This window comes from Nuphar pumila, chromosome 17, assembly GCF_984573655.1.
Source record: "Nuphar pumila chromosome 17, dmNupPumi1.hap1.1, whole genome shotgun sequence".
Classification (NCBI taxonomy): domain Eukaryota; kingdom Viridiplantae; phylum Streptophyta; class Magnoliopsida; order Nymphaeales; family Nymphaeaceae; genus Nuphar; species Nuphar pumila.
This window is the reverse complement of record NC_143265.1, coordinates 10,573,165-10,588,944: the sequence shown is the minus strand read 5'-3', so window position 1 is coordinate 10,588,944 and position 15,780 is coordinate 10,573,165. Positions and strand designations below refer to the sequence as shown.

Below are 15,780 nucleotides of genomic sequence, written 5' to 3'. Positions count from 1 at the left end.
CTAAGCGCGGGTTCTAAGTCTATAAGTGATGCATTTATGTAATAAAAATATATTATATTTTTACGTAATTAATGCATCATGAAGCCCGTTAGCTATCGGGCCAAAACTCGATCCTTAAAAAATAAAAAACCAACTATTGCATAGTAACTTAGTAACTATTACTATTTACTTAATTAGTTACACTAATTTTTTGAAAATTAAAAAGATAATTAGTTGAGTGCATGAAAAATTAGAAACTTGTTAATTATTACTATTTACAAATGGATTTGAGCCTGGTCTTGGGGTTGCAAAACCTGACATGACCTGCCAACCCGACCCACCAACCCGCCTCTTAGACGGGTTCGGGTTTGACTTAAACTAACCCGTTTAATAAACGGGTCGACCCGCCTAACCCGTTTATTAAACAGGTCGGGTTCGTGTTAGGGGTGTGCCAACCCGCCAACCTGGCTGACCCGTTTAATAAACGGATTAGGCGGGCGGGTCAACGCGTTTACCCGAACCCGACCCGCCAACCCGTTTACCCGACCCAACCTATTTATTAAATGGGTTGGCGTGTCGTGTCGGGTTACCCGTTTAATAAACGGGTCATGTTCGTGTTTGCCACAACCGACCCGTTTATTAAACAAGTTGGGTTCGGGTTGAGGTATGCTGACCCGCCAACCCTACCCGATTGCCACCCCTAGTCAGACCTGGCTTGCTTCACATTGGCCCAATGAGCAGGGCCATGGGCTGCTCTTCAAACCCAAAGCCCATTAAGAACCGGGCGAAAACCCAGCCCATTAGTAAATGGGCCGGGTCGAGCCAGCCTGATGCCCACCCCTAGCTACGACGTGTCCAATACCATTTATATATTTTAAATGCTTGTTGCATTTTATTATTAACAAAAACGCTACTAAAACTTTCAAACATATGTTTTGTATATCAAGTTTTTTAAAAATAAAAATAAGTGCCATTATGTGTTAATTTTTTTTATAAAATTGTTGTGTTGGTCTGTATCTTTGTCTCTACTCACGTAAGTGATAGATGAAGACGATATTAAGTTGTTGACATTTGGTTTCTAATGACTTGGGTGTCCCAAACCTGGGTTTTATTTAAGTCCTGTTTGGATGACAGAGGCCAAAACCTGGGTTTTGGCAAAACAGGTTTTGGCAAAACAGGTTTTGCTTCAAACCACCAAAAACGTTTAAAAGGGGAGACTCGACCCTTAGAAAAAAAATGAAACCCTAACCCATCTTTTGCGTTTTTCCCTTCTTTCTTTCTCTTTCTCTGCAGCCGCCTCACACCGGCAGCGAGGATCGCCGGTCACGGCCATCCGGCGAGGGTTTTTTCCTGGCAAGGGCGGGTTTCCGGTGTAGAAGTTTTCCGATGAAGGGGTTTCCGGTGTAGGAGGTTCCCGTAAAGGGGTTTCGGTCTACCCTCCTCTTGTCTGCCGGATTCTGGCGATGCACCTCCTCCTTTCTTTTTTCTTTCTTTTTATTTTGTTTGTTTCAGAGGGTTTCGGGCAAAAGGACGACCGTACGGGTTTCTCCGGCCCACTCGAACGAAGTCTGGTTTTCGCTGGGCAAAACAGGTACGAGTATTTCTGTTTTTTTAATTAATTAAATAATTATTTTATTTGATTTTGTACCCTTATTAAGACTGGTGCGATTTCTAGTCTGAGAGGCCTGTCACGGTTTTCCTGTCTTTAATGCCTGTTACAATTTCCGGCGATTGTAGCCCCAAACAAAAAATGCTAATCTTTCCGGCGCTAAAATGCTCTTTTTTTTGTTTTTTCGGTGGTGGTCGAATCCACGCGCACACTGGTTAAGACGGCTTCGATTTCTGATGGTAAACTGGCCAAGTTTACTCGCATAACGAGTGTCTTCGCAAAACCCATGACTTCCAGTCAGATTGAGGTTGAGCGGATGCAGCTTACACCCACATATATATAGTAATGGGTAGGTTGCTAAATGAAATATGCTAAATGATACGTGCTAAATGAGTTTTTCAGTTTTCTCAGTTTTAGTTTTAAATTATGGCCGTATAGATGTGATCTATGCACTTGATTTTATAGGGATCAGCTCTTGAAGGGTTCGATTCCAACACATGGGTGGGTTTTTATAAGGTTCTAAAAATCAACGGTTCAAAATATTTGTAAAATTTTGAGGCTCCAAATATCATTTTTTTCATGGAAAACACATGATCCAGATTCCTCCTAAATTGACCATGCCCAACACATTTATGGGGTAGGAACTGCAAAAAAAACCACCTGAAGAGCAGAAAAACCTATTTAGCACGTATCATTTAGCACCTACCCATATATATATATATATATATATATATATATATATATATATATATATATATATAGAGAGAGAGAGAGAGAGAGAGAGAGAGAGAGAGAGAGAGAGAGAGAGAGAGAGAGAGAGAGTTGCTCACATGTTAGGTGCTAAATGGAATTTTCAGTCTTTTTTCATTTTATTTATAAATTTTGACCGTATAGATGTGATCTATATTCTTGATTTTATAGGGATCAACTCTTGAAGCTTTCAATTCTAACACTGGTGGGTTTTCATAAGGTTCAAAAAATCAACGGTCCAAAATCTTTATAAATTTTTTAGTCTCCAAATATCCTTTTTTTTCATTGAAAACACATAATCCAGGCGTGGATTCCTCGTAAATTGACCATGCCCAACACAATTATGTGGTGGGAACTGCGAAAAAAACTCTAGAAGGGCAGAAAAACCCATTTGTCACGTATCATTTAGCAGCTAACGTTTGAGCAGCTACCAATTTCCCTATATATATATACATTGAGAGAGAAAGAGAGCAATGGTAATATACCCGACCCCTACCCTATAGGCCTTTTTTTCGAAAATCCGACATTACGAATGTGTTTTGCATGATCGATTCACTAGAAATCAACTCTTGGATCATGTATTTTGGATGAAAAAACAGTTTTTAGAACCTCAGAAGTTTTAAAAAATTATACAACTTTGATTTTGAAACCTTGTAAAAACCTATCCATGCATCGGAATCAAATGATCCAAAACCCGATTCTTTTGAAAACAAGTATGTAGAACACATCTGTAAGGTTATAATTTCGAAAAAACACAAAAATTAAAAAAAAACCCATCTGGTACAGGTCGGGCATGGATGGCGTCGGGTAGCTTTCCATTTTCCTATGTATATATATTGGTAATGATAGGGTGCTCCTGGAGTACCTACTCCCACCTAATAGAAGCTTTAGATTTTCAATTTTCTTATACTTTTTTTGTTGATGAGACCCTATAGATATGATCTATAAGCATTATTTAGTAGAAAACAAGTTTTGGATAATGTGATTATAGTATAGATGTATGTTTTTTAAGAACTTTAAAAATTAATGGCTCACGATGTATCAAAATTTCATGTAGAAAACATGTTATAAAGTAGGCATTTTTTATGCTCAAATGTGTTATTGGGGAGGTAAAAAAATAAAAGCTCATTTCACACTAAAACTTTATGATAAGAAAAATCAAGTTTTACCATTAAATCGATTCAATCCAAGGCATGTGTTATAGTAAATAAGCAATGACAAACACATCTACCGGCTCAAATTAAGCAAAAAAATTAACTATGATTTTTTGCAAGAGTCTATAGGGCCCTGACAAAAATCGAACCGAATGAACACATTTCTTATACATAATGCATTCAATATGGCCCATTTTCGTTAGGACCCTGCAAAAATGATTGTTATAGGTGGTTTTTGCTTAATCTCAACATGTAGATGTATTTATCCTAGATTGCTCAACACTCAGTAGAAACCATGTTTTAGATTAGGTATTCTTCATGAGAAGATGCGTTTTTCAAAGAGGTAAGAAACCAACTATCTTGTCACAGTAAAACTTGATGATAAACGATTCAAGTTTTTTGTTAAACTATTTTAATTCCAAGCATGTTTTAGTAAATAAGCAATGACAAACACATTTGCATCTTTAGACAAAACAAAAAAACTTGTAACATTGACTTTTTACATTGTCCTAACGAACAAATTATGTATATAAAACATAAATAGTGTGAACCAAGAAGAAGACCAAACACATCAACAATGCAAGGAAGTTGAATTCAAAATGCTCAAGAAACAAAAAAATAAAAAAGGGATCTTACAATTTCCTTCCATCAACAAACAAATTTAAGATCGAATTTGAAATGTTAGTACTCGCAATATGCATCAAGATGGGTACCTACATTTCAAAGCAAAAACACAATTATGAGATTCAAAGCATAGTTGCCAAAGATGGGTACAGGTACAGGTACTGGTACGAGTATGCAAGGCCCTTAAAAGTTTCAAGTACGTTTTTATTGAAACGTGTATCTACAAATATTGGTACGAGTTTCTAATAGACATTGATACGAGATTTGGTATGTAGTTTCCTTGATGATGGCACGAGTTTCTGGAAATTACGTCTCATCATTTGTGTTATAAGAATAATATCATCATATATATTGTGACAAAAGAAATGCTAAGAAAAACAAAAGCACTAAACATCAAAATATCACACAATTTCACTATGTATAGCTATAGCAATGAGCCAATGTCTCAAGAAATATGTAAAAGCAAAATATTGATATGTATAGTTATATAGACGCCTTTGGTCTCGCGCACAGGCTGCAGACGATGCTGTGCGGCAGTACGCAGGCACTCGATCTGGCACAAAGGATGATTTGATGTTTTGAGATGCAAATCACCTCAAATATGCAGAAAAATTACTTGCAGTCTGCAATTAACGTGAACAGAAGATAAAGAGGACCGATCAAGTATGATTGCACTCATCTGAATACTCGGATTAGATGATCAAGAGTTATAAACTCTTAGATGCATCGAGGCGATGTTCAAATGAGTCGATCAGCTCGAGAAGTCCACGATTTGCGTGCAATCGGACTAGATAAGAGGCTGCAGCTGAAGTCAGATGATCGATGCGCTACTTGAACTCTTCAAGAGCACAATTTGATCTATTTAAAGTGATCTACTTATATTCAGTCTACTCTAAGAACTAAAAATTACTCTAGAGACCATGGTTGCTAGTTGAGGAAGCGGGAGCGGGAAGTGATACGGGAAGCGGGAGCGGGAAGCGAGGCACTTTCAAAATTTTAGGAAGCGGGGAAGCGTGGGACCACTTAAGAGCGATTCGGGAAGTGTCTCGGAAGCGACCTCGGAAGCGTCTCGGAAGCGAAAAAATAAAAATAAAAAATAAAAAATACAAAAAAATTGAAAAAAGCAGGGGAAGCGTGGGGGAAGCGAGGGGGAAGCGCGCTTCCCATTAAAGGGAAGCGCGTCCCCCATTAAAGGGAAACACGTCCCCCATTAAAGGGAAGCACACTTCCCAAAAAAGGGGGACACGCTTCCCAAAAAAGGGGGACGCTTCCCCCCACGCTTCAGAAGCGCGACGTTCCGCGCTTCCGAAGCGCGCTTCGGGGAAGCACGCTTCCCCTTTTAGCTAGGTGCTTCCGGTAACCCTGCTAGAGACTAAGACTAAAGACTTAGACTTAAGAGAAATGACAATTTCATTCAATTTCCAATCTCCCATTTTTACACAAGAATGCAGTATTTATAGTGCTTACAACATAATGCGCCCCTTAGGAATGGGCGGCCCACACATCAAGTCTTGCTCGCCACGATCTTATGCACGCTCTTGAGACCGCGCCCTCTTTGCCCTGCTCACTGTTGGCCGGCCTGTGCGCAATTGGCTCATGCAGGTGGTTGTGCATGCGCACGCGCGCCTGTGCTGACCGCATGCACGAAGGCGTGTGTGCATCATTCCCTCCCTCTTGAAAACTTTTTAGTCCTCTAGGAAGGAAGCCTGGATATTTCTTACAGACATCGAAATCCCACTCCCAAGTAGTTGTGGCTTCTCTTTCGTTGTCTCGTTCTATCAGGTGTTTCTTTACTATATTATTGCGGCATCTCTTCGTTTTAGTCTTCATTACTCTTGCAGGCTATCGTTAAACAATTGTGGAGGTTTTCTCGAGAGTAGTAGGGCCATGATAGGCTTTCAACCTTGATACATGAAAAACTGGATGCACTAATACATCCGGTGGAAGCTTCAACTTGTAGGCAACTTGACCAATGCGTTCAAGAATTCGACAAGGACTAAAGTATCTCGATGTGACTTTTGTGATCAGAGTTTTGCTTAGAGAGAACTAACCATGTGGAATTCTTTTGAGCAACTTTAAATTCCCTATCTGTCCTTTGTTGATTGTAAACTTGCTGCATTCGGTTTTGAGCTTTTTCGAAATTTTGTTTCAAAAGCCTTAAAATCTCATCTCTTTGTCTCAATTGCCTATCGACCGTGGAAGACTTGGCCGTGCCATCTTCATAGAGAATTGGTTGATTGACCATATAGGGCCTCATTCCCGTAGAAGAATGAAAAGAAGTGTTATAACACCATTTAGCCCATGGTAAATTCTCGACCTAAGTATTTTGCTTCTCACTTGTGAAGCACCTCAAGTATGTCTCGAGTGATCTATTGATCACTTCGGTCTGCCCATCGGTTTGAGGATGACTTGCTGTACTATAACACATCTTGGTGCCCATCAAGGTGAAGTATTCCTTCCAAAACTCACTCAAGAAGATTGGGTCCCTGTCGCAAATAATAGTTTTCGACATCCCATATAGTTTAGACACATTCTCAAGAAAAGCCCATGCCGCCATGCAATGCCATGAAGTGGGCAAGCTTTGTAAGTCTTTCAATTACCACAAAGATCACTTCTTTCCTCTATAAAGAAGTAAGCTTCTCAATGAAGTCCATACTTATATCGGCCCATGCGTCTGAAGGAATTAGTATTGGTTGAATCTATCCAGGAGGTCGGATACCTTTATACTTATTGGCTTGACATACCAGACATTCACGCACATATTTCTTGATATCTTGTTTCATATTTGGCCAATACCACTCTGCCTTAACTCTTTGCCAAGTTTTGTAAACTCTCTCGTGACCTCTAGAATTATGGAAGTGTTCCAATATTTCTTTGAGAATAAGTGAGTCATTAGGCAACACAAATTTATCTTCATGATTGAGTTTGCCTTAGGGTCTTCAAGCAACTCCCTAATAATTTGTTGGATCTTCTCATCTTCGCTTAGAGCGTGATTCAATCTTTCCCCCATTTCACAATTAACTTTAGAAATAACCATGAGAGAATCCTCTCCTAGTCTTTTAGCCAAAGTATTAGCTAATATGTGTTCCTCCCTTTTCTTGTATTTGATTTCATAGTCACGACCCAATAGATTCAATAGCCTTTCTTGTTGAGGTGTTGGATGTAGCCCTTTTTGTTCTTGAGAAACATTCTCATAAGTGATCATGAGTGAATTCGTGTTTGATGGTGTCTCACTCAACATGGCCATGTAAGTAGTTCTATATATTCTAAGAGTTTCTTCACCATTTGCGACCTCTCCAGAATGACATTTCCATGTTCGAGAAGTCCTATGTTACGCTCCTGAAGGACTTCAACCAACACATTCTCAAAACAATGTCTGCCTCGTGCATTGGAAGAACAAATAAGTCAAGAATGAATTGAGACCCTTGCAAATTCAGCTCCACATCCGTGCAAAGCTGCCCACACTTGAGATGGCTTCCATCTCCCACCATGACATCGAAATGAGGATGCGAATGTGGTTTGCATTTGAGTGTTGACATTAAGTCTTCTTGCACCAAATTGTGATTAGATCCCATATCAATTAGGACCTCTACTCTTTTCCCCTTAAGAGTGCCAGACACTCTCATAGAATTGGACATGCCTTTGCTTCCCAATGCGTAGCATTGCCCACTTGCCTCTTGGACGAATTTGGTTTCTTTCAAGCTTAGCTCTTCCTCTTCTTTCAAGTTTTCATCCAACTCGTCCTCTATAACCATTAAACATTTAAGTGCTTTTGACTTGCACTCGTGACTCGCTTTCCATTCCTCTTTGCATACAAAACAAAGTCCCTTCCGTTTTAACTCATCTATTTGGGCTTGAGAGAAACGTTCGGTTCTAGTGTTTGCATCTTTCCAAAATTTCACTCCTTCGTTTGGCATTTACTTTGACTTTGAATTTGGCTTTGTACCAGAATTTGGATTTGAGAAGCTCTTGCAAATTCCTTACATTCTTTTTTGCTTACCCTTACTTGCATGTAACACTCTTCAAGTGTATGAGGGTTTTGAACGAGTAGCTCATTACAAATCTCTTCTTTCAATCCTCCAAGGAATGTACTCAATAGAGCAATATCGTTCCAAGCATCACATAAGGAACAAAGATCCTCAAATTGAGCTTGATATTCTTGGACCATTCCCATTTGGCGAATTTGCTTCAATTCCACACCATAATTTGTGTAAGGTGTAGGTCCAAAGCGCTTGAGCACTTCCCGCTCTAGCATATCCCAAGTTGGTTGACCATTTCTTTGATCATATCAACGAAACCACCTTAGAGCTTTGCCTTCTAAGTTCATGATCGCGCACTTCACCTTGTGCTCTTGTCCAACATTATGACTTATAAAATATTTCCTAACTTTGTAAATCCAATTCAATAGCTCCTTGCCGGAAAAGATTGGAAATGACACTTTGACCGACCGCGGCATGGGTTGTGCATCCTCAAGACATTCATTTCGCATGTGTGGGTAATCCGGTTTATGCGGTGCACCATACAATGAGTGAACATGATTCGTGCTCATGCCTATATCATCATATACCCCATATGGTTGAACATTGAGTTTAAATGCATGCTCTTCCGAATGCAAACTCGGCTAGATTGAGCTTGTTCTACTTTTGCTGTGCTAATCATTCTCATTAAATTCATCGTGTCCATGTGTGGGCACATCGTGCGGTCTGGTGCTGTGTGTGCATGCCCTGTTGAAGCTCATGCTGATCATATCTGAACTGCGCATAGACGCGTGGTGCATAGGCCTGCTGCACAAATTGGCCTTGCACACTGCTGCCTTGCACATGCGCACGAGGTGCGTAAACACCATACTGATAGCCTGTCGGCGCTCTGTAACCTTGCACATCCGTGCGTAGCCGCTGGCCTTGAATTCGCTCAACAACAATGCCAACTGCTGCTACACTCCGTTTAGCTGGTTCTCGATCCTGCTCATCCTATTGTCCACTGAAGTCACCTTGTCTTCCAATGTGCTGACACGAACAATGGCTCCTTCCAGATTTTCCTTGAACCGCAACTGCAACTGCTCAAGTGCTGCATCTTTCAATGGAGTAGCCTTCAGCGACATGGTGCTCTGATACCACTTGTTGCGCCTCGCTGACAAGGCTTCCCAGGATCACACGCCGCAGGGCCTGTTTTACAAGCGCACGTAGGTGTTGATGTGAAACTGACAGTCAGCGCATGCATGCACATATTCTGTCATTGTAAATGCTTGCACGTGCAGGCGCAATATGCACAACCTCTGGATCTGGCGCACACAGGTGCTAAGGCATGTGGTGCGGTGCACGCAGGCGCTCAATATGAAGTCGTGCATGTAGGCACGAACAAGAAGAAAGGCAACACATGCAGGCATGCACTGTCTGGATAGCGAAGACGCATGTGGGGTCTGTTGCATAGGCAACACCTAAGTCCTGCAGATGCCTTCGATCTTGCACACAGGCTGCAGACATTGTTATGCGGCAGTGCACAGGCACTTGATCTAGCACAAGGGATGATCTGCAGTTCTGTGATGCAAATCACCTCAATTTTGTAGAAAAGTTACATTCACTCGGCAATTAACGTGAACAAAAGATAAAGAGGATTGATCAAGTGTGATTGCACTCATCTGAATACTCGGATTAGACGATCAAGAGTTATAAACTCTTAGATGCATCGAGGCGATGTTCAAATGTGTTGATCAGTTGGAGAAGTCCACGATCCGCGTGCGATCGGACCAGAGAAGAGGCTTCAACTGAAGTTAGATGATCGATGCGCTACTTGAACTCTTCAAGATCACGGTTTGATCTATCTAAAGCAGTGTTATTAAAAACGCGCCTTAAGGTGCAAAAAGTGCGCCTCACCTCGAGGCGAGGGCCTTTTCGCCTTGAGGCACACTTAAAAAGCGTAAAACCCTCAAGGCGTATGCCTCATGCGCCTTGAGGCGAGGCGCGCCTCATCGTGAGGCGAGGCGCGCATTAGAAAATCGGATGGGCCCAGACCCGAGTCCGACCCAGACCCGTATGCTCGAAGGTTCAAGAGAACCTGTGTCTTTAAAAAAGACACAAACGCCTCTCTCGAACCTTCTCTCTCCACTCCGTCCCCTCTCTCGAACCTTCTCTCTCCACCCCATCCCCTCTCGTCCCCCGCCACCGCTGTCGCCGGCCACCACCCGCCACCGGTCATCGCCTCTTCCACCTTGTTCTTTCCTCTGTTGAGAAGGCGTCGGTGACCCGGCGGCCACCACCGTCTTCTTTTCTCTGTTGCGAGGGCACCAGCGACTCACCGCCACCGCCGTCCGTTTCGACGACCTCAGCCGACATCCCCGACGCCACCTTTTCTTTGCGTTTTCCGGTGACATCGAAGTCTCCGTCGCCAGGTAAACCCTCTTGTTTACTTCTTCTCAGTGAGGGGTTGACCGACAAGGGGGCAGAGCCCTCTGTCGTCGCCTCTCGTCGGTAGGGGGTTACCCCCAATGCCGGGGGTAGGAGCATCATTTGAGTCTTGCGCTGGCTTTTCTCCTCGCTTCAGATGCCTTCTGCGATGCGTTGTCCTGGTCTGCCGTCTCTCCTTGTGTGCGACTGTTGGAAGCTCCCTCTCTGCGTAGCCCTGATGACCCGCTCTCGCTCTCGCTCTCTTGAGTTGGTAAGGAGATGAAGCCTGCTGCTTCACGTAGGAGACATGCTTTTCTAATCTCTGAATGTTGGGAATATGCCAATCGATTATATATGATCCTAGTTAGGGATCGTTTAATCTTGGTTGGCGCTTTTCCTTTTTCCCCAAAATCAGCAGCAAAATACTTATAGTGTTTCTCCTCTTCTACTTTGGTTGCTTCTTTGTTCACAATTTTTTTTTAACCTCGTAAATGGATCTGTGGACTCCCTATCTCTCCCTCCATGGATCACTCGACCTATGTCTCTTGTACGCTGAAATGAGATCTTCTCCTTCGACTTTTTCAGTTTTCTTTTCTACACAAATGTTTTTGTGTGTTTGTTTCTTTCTTTTTTGTGCCATGGCTAATGTCCAACTTTTTAAAGCAGAGGTCTTGGCCGATTTTTCAGATAATTTTTATAGTTTTTTTAAGTTATTTTTTTTTGAGGCTTACGCTTTGTGCCTCGTGGCTTATGCCTCGCCTCAGATTTTGGTGGAGCGCCTCGCTATGCCTCAACGCTTTTCACAACACTGATCTAAAGTGATCTAATTTTCAATCTCTCATTTTTACACAAGATGACACTATTTATAGTGCTTACAACATAATGCCCCCCTTAGGAATGGGTGGCCCACATATCAAGTCTTGCTGGCCACGATCTTATGCGTGCTCTAGAGATGGCGCTCTCTTTGCCCTGCTCACTGCTGGACAGCTTGTGCGCAATTAGCTCATGCTGGTGGCTGTGCGTGCGCTCGCTCGCCTGTGCTGACCGCATGTGCTGACCGCATGTGCATAGGTGAGTGTGCATCATGATTGTCGCTAAAAGGACAAGAAGGCAAAAGATATATATACATGGACGCTCTAATCACGTTTGACGCCTAGCGTGTCCGACGATATGGCCTTTCATATTATATATATCATTGTCACCAATATTGAAGATATTTTGAAAATATCGCGAGATATACTGATATTTTAAGGTAGTCAATATTAAAGGTAATATCTCACAATATTTTCAAAATATCACCAAAAGACAAAATATCACGATATTATCACACTAATATCACGATAATTTTGTGAAAACTCATTTTTTTAAAGTTTGCATTTCCTATTTTTTTGTTTCTTTTATATTTTAAAACATTTAAATTTTGGAAGAAAATAATGCAAAACTTATTATTTTCTTAGATTTTTTTTGTTGTTATTTATATATTTATTTCAAAATTTTAAACTCTCAAGATTTTCTCGAGATTTTTCAACTTTTGAAAATATCTCCAAAAAATATCCTTGCCGAACGATATAGGTGACTGTGATATATATATATATATGGATAGATAGATAGAGATAGAGTATTTCTTGTCCGACCCGTTAGGCGTTATGGGCGAGCGTTATGGGCATCGGATCCACTGGGTGTCGGACGCGTCCATGTAAATATTTTTTGCCTTTTGCGACCTTTTAGCGGCAGGTTGCTCCGTTTGCTAAAGCGTTATTTAAAAAAATGATGTTTTTGCTGCTGATCTTGCGCGATCAGTTGCGGAAAAATGTCTGATATCATCAAACACTTTGCTTGTCCCTCTTTATATGTATATATAGGGTTAAGATTTTCTACAGTCGATTGTAGGTGAAATCACTTTGTTTTTTTTTTCTCATATCTAACACAATGGACGTGATCTACATGTTTTGTTTAGTGGAAACTGGCTTTTGGATTGTCGGAATTCGACCTGTATACAGTTTTTTCTGGCGATGCAAAAATAAACTGCTATAAAAGCATCAATTTTTCCTTACTCATAAAAAGTTATAAACAGGTTTTTTTTCATCGAAAACACATTATCCAAGAGTTGATTTCTATTAGTGCATGCTGGACACATCTATGAGGTTAGATTGTGTCAACTGTCAACAAAACAACTCGCATTGTGAGATTCAAACTAGATTATAGGTACAATTGATTGTATTTGTACCAAATATAAACCCGTATGCTTAATAGAAAATGAGTTGGAATCATGTGATTGTAACTTGTAAGCGAGTTTGTTAAGGACTTAAAAAATCAATGGTCTATATTATACTAAAATTCCAGAACTCACAACTCTAAAATTTAAAAGCAGGCATGTGTAATACGAAATACAATGCATTAGAATTACTGTCTCAATGAATACTGTTTTTTTTTGTTAATTCTGAGTTTTAACAATATTACAATATTTTCAAAATATAGTCGATATTTGTGACATAAAGGGTTTTAGTCAAAGATGAGGAGATTAAGGATAGATGGAAATATTATTTTGATAAGCTATTTAATGAAAGTCATGCTCAGGATCTTGGAGACTTCTCTATTCCTTTTCATGAGATGAATCGTGACTTCATGCGCAAGATTCAAAAGAAAGAAATTACAGAGGCTTTGAAGAAAATGAAATCAAGAAGGGCAGTTGGCCCAGATGGTATACCTATCGAGGCTTGGAAATGCTTGGGAGAGAAAGATTTAGAATGGTTGACAAATCTTTTTAACAAGATTTGGCGGACAAATAAGATGCCTAATGAGTGGAGGAAGAGTACTTTGGTGCCTCTATATAAAAATAAGGGTGATATACAAGATTGCACAAACTATCGTGGTATAAAACTCATGAGTCATACTATGAAACTTTGGGAGATGGTGATTGAGTCTAGGTTGAGGAAGGTTGTCATGATATCGGAGAATCAATTTGGTTTTATGCCTAGAAGATCAACTATGGAAGCTATACATCTTCTTAGACAACTTATCGAGAGAAATAGAGAGAGGAATAAAGATTTGCATATGGTTTTTATTGATTTAGAGAAGGCATATGATAGAGTACCTAGGGACGTTCTCTGGTGGACAATGATGGAGAAAGGTGTTTTTCTCAAGTACATTAGTATAATTAAAGATATGTATGAAGGAGTAGTAACCAATGTTCGCACTTGTGGAGGGGTGACAACCAATTTTCCTATAACGGTTGGGGTTGGGTTACATCAAGGATCTGCTTTAAGCCCTTTCCTATTTGCTATAGTGATGGATGAGCTTACGAGATCAATTCAAGAAAATGTGCCTTGGTGTATGTTGTTTGCTGACGATATTGTTTTGATTGATGAGTCTAGAGCTGGGGTTAATGCTAAGTTAGAATTATGGAGACAGACATTGGAAGCAAGAGGTTTTTAAGTTGAGTAAGAGTAAGACAGAATACATGAAATGTCAGTTTAGTAAGCAACGAAGTAATGATGAGAGTGTAGTGAAGCTTGGTGAGCAAGAAATACCGGTGGATGATTGTTTCAAATATTTGGGATCTATCATTCAAAAGTATGGAGAAATTGATGGAGATGTAAATCATATGATAAAGGTTGGGTGGATGAAATGGAAGAGTGCAACTGGAGTGTTGTGCGATCGTAGAATGCCATTGCGATTGAAGGGAAAGTTTTATAGGACGACTATTAGGCCCGCTTTACTATATGGTACGGAATGTTGTGCTGCCAAGAGACATCATATTCAAAAAATGAGTGTAGCTGAGATGCGTATGTTAAGATGGATGTGTGGAAATACAATAAAAGATAAGATTCGGAACGAGGAGATACATAAGAAGGTAGGCGTTGCACCCATTGAAAATAAGATGAGAGAGAATCGTTTACGGTGGTTTGGACATATTTGGCGAAGGCCTAATGATGCTCCAGTTAGAAGGATGGAGAAATGGGAAAATATATTAGTTAAAAGAGGTCGGGGTAGGCCTAGGAAGACATGGATGGAGGTGATAGGAAATGATATGAATGCTTTGAACCTCACCAAGGACATGGCATTGGATAGAAATGATTGGAGGAGAAGGATTCATGTGGAAGACCCATAATGATTTTCTTTTTTGGTTCATATCGCCGACCCCAATTATTTTGGGATGAAGGCGTAGTTGTTGTTGTTATAGTCGATATTTGTGACCTTTAACTTGGTTGGACATCCCATCAGAATCGATTCAATCTCTTCATCGAAGAGCATCAATGGGTGGAACAAGAGGAAGAAGAAGAAGAGCGTCGCCCCTGTTGGGTTTTAACATAAAACATAAATCCTTTATCATCAAGTTTTATTGCGACATGATCATTGATTTCTTACCTCTTTGAAAAACATATCTGCGCATGAAGAATACCTAGTCTAAAATATGTCTTCTACTGAGTATTGAGTAATCTAGGATAAGCACATGTTCACATTATGCAGAAAACACCTATAACGATAATTTTTGCAGGGTCCTAACAAAAAATGAGTCCTATTGAATGCATTATGTATAAGGAATGCATTCATTAGGTCCTATTTTTGCAAAAATCTTAGTGTTTTTTGCTTAATTTGAGCCGGTAGATGTGTTTGTCATTGCTTATTTGCTAAACACATGCCTGTCATTGCTTATTTACTAAAACACATGCCTTGGATTGAATCAATTTAATAGTAAAATTTAAATTTTTTATCACAAAGTTTTAGTGTGAAAGGAGTTTTTTATTTTTTTTACCTCTCCAAGAATACATATGAGCATAAAAAAATGTCTACTTTGTAACATGGTTTCTACCTAATAAACTATGATAAAGAATATATAGGCTGAGATTAAGGAAAAAACTCATCCAACTATGGTGGTTTTGCAGGCTCTTATTGGTCCTGGTGAACACACTCCTAGTGTAAATAAATAAATAATATATAAAGTAATGCGCTCGTTCTGCCCGTTAGGCCCCTTCAAAAATCATAGTGTTTGGTATTTTTTCTCACATCTAACTGTAAATAAGCCTTACAATCAATCAAGTTTTCAAATTACTTGATACTTCAATCATTCAAAACATATGCTAGCACAAACTAGCATTCAAATGCTTCACACCACAAAAGTAGAAAAGTGCTTCAAGTGCACTGTATTGATAGATATGAGGGGATAAACCCCTTCTACAATTTCTATTTTACAATGGGTTTAATCACCCTTATTTATAGAGATTAGCTACTAAGAAAGGGACGTTTGGCTGTTCCCAACGGCTCTTATTAGAGCTGTTGG

General features: G+C 40.1%; 1 protein-coding gene across 1 annotated transcript in view; it reads left to right on the top strand.

The window, feature by feature from the left end:
- The first annotated feature begins 1,213 nt into the window (after positions 1-1,213).
- Positions 1,214-15,780, top strand: part of LOC149811610 (putative galacturonosyltransferase 3) — a 30,403-nt gene continuing 15,836 nt past the window's right edge. The window contains exon 1 of the mRNA XM_089993536.1: positions 1,214-1,570. Coding sequence (XP_089849662.1) covers positions 1,443-1,570 — 128 coding nt within the window. The 5' untranslated portion in view covers positions 1,214-1,442. The remainder of the gene's footprint in view (positions 1,571-15,780) is intronic.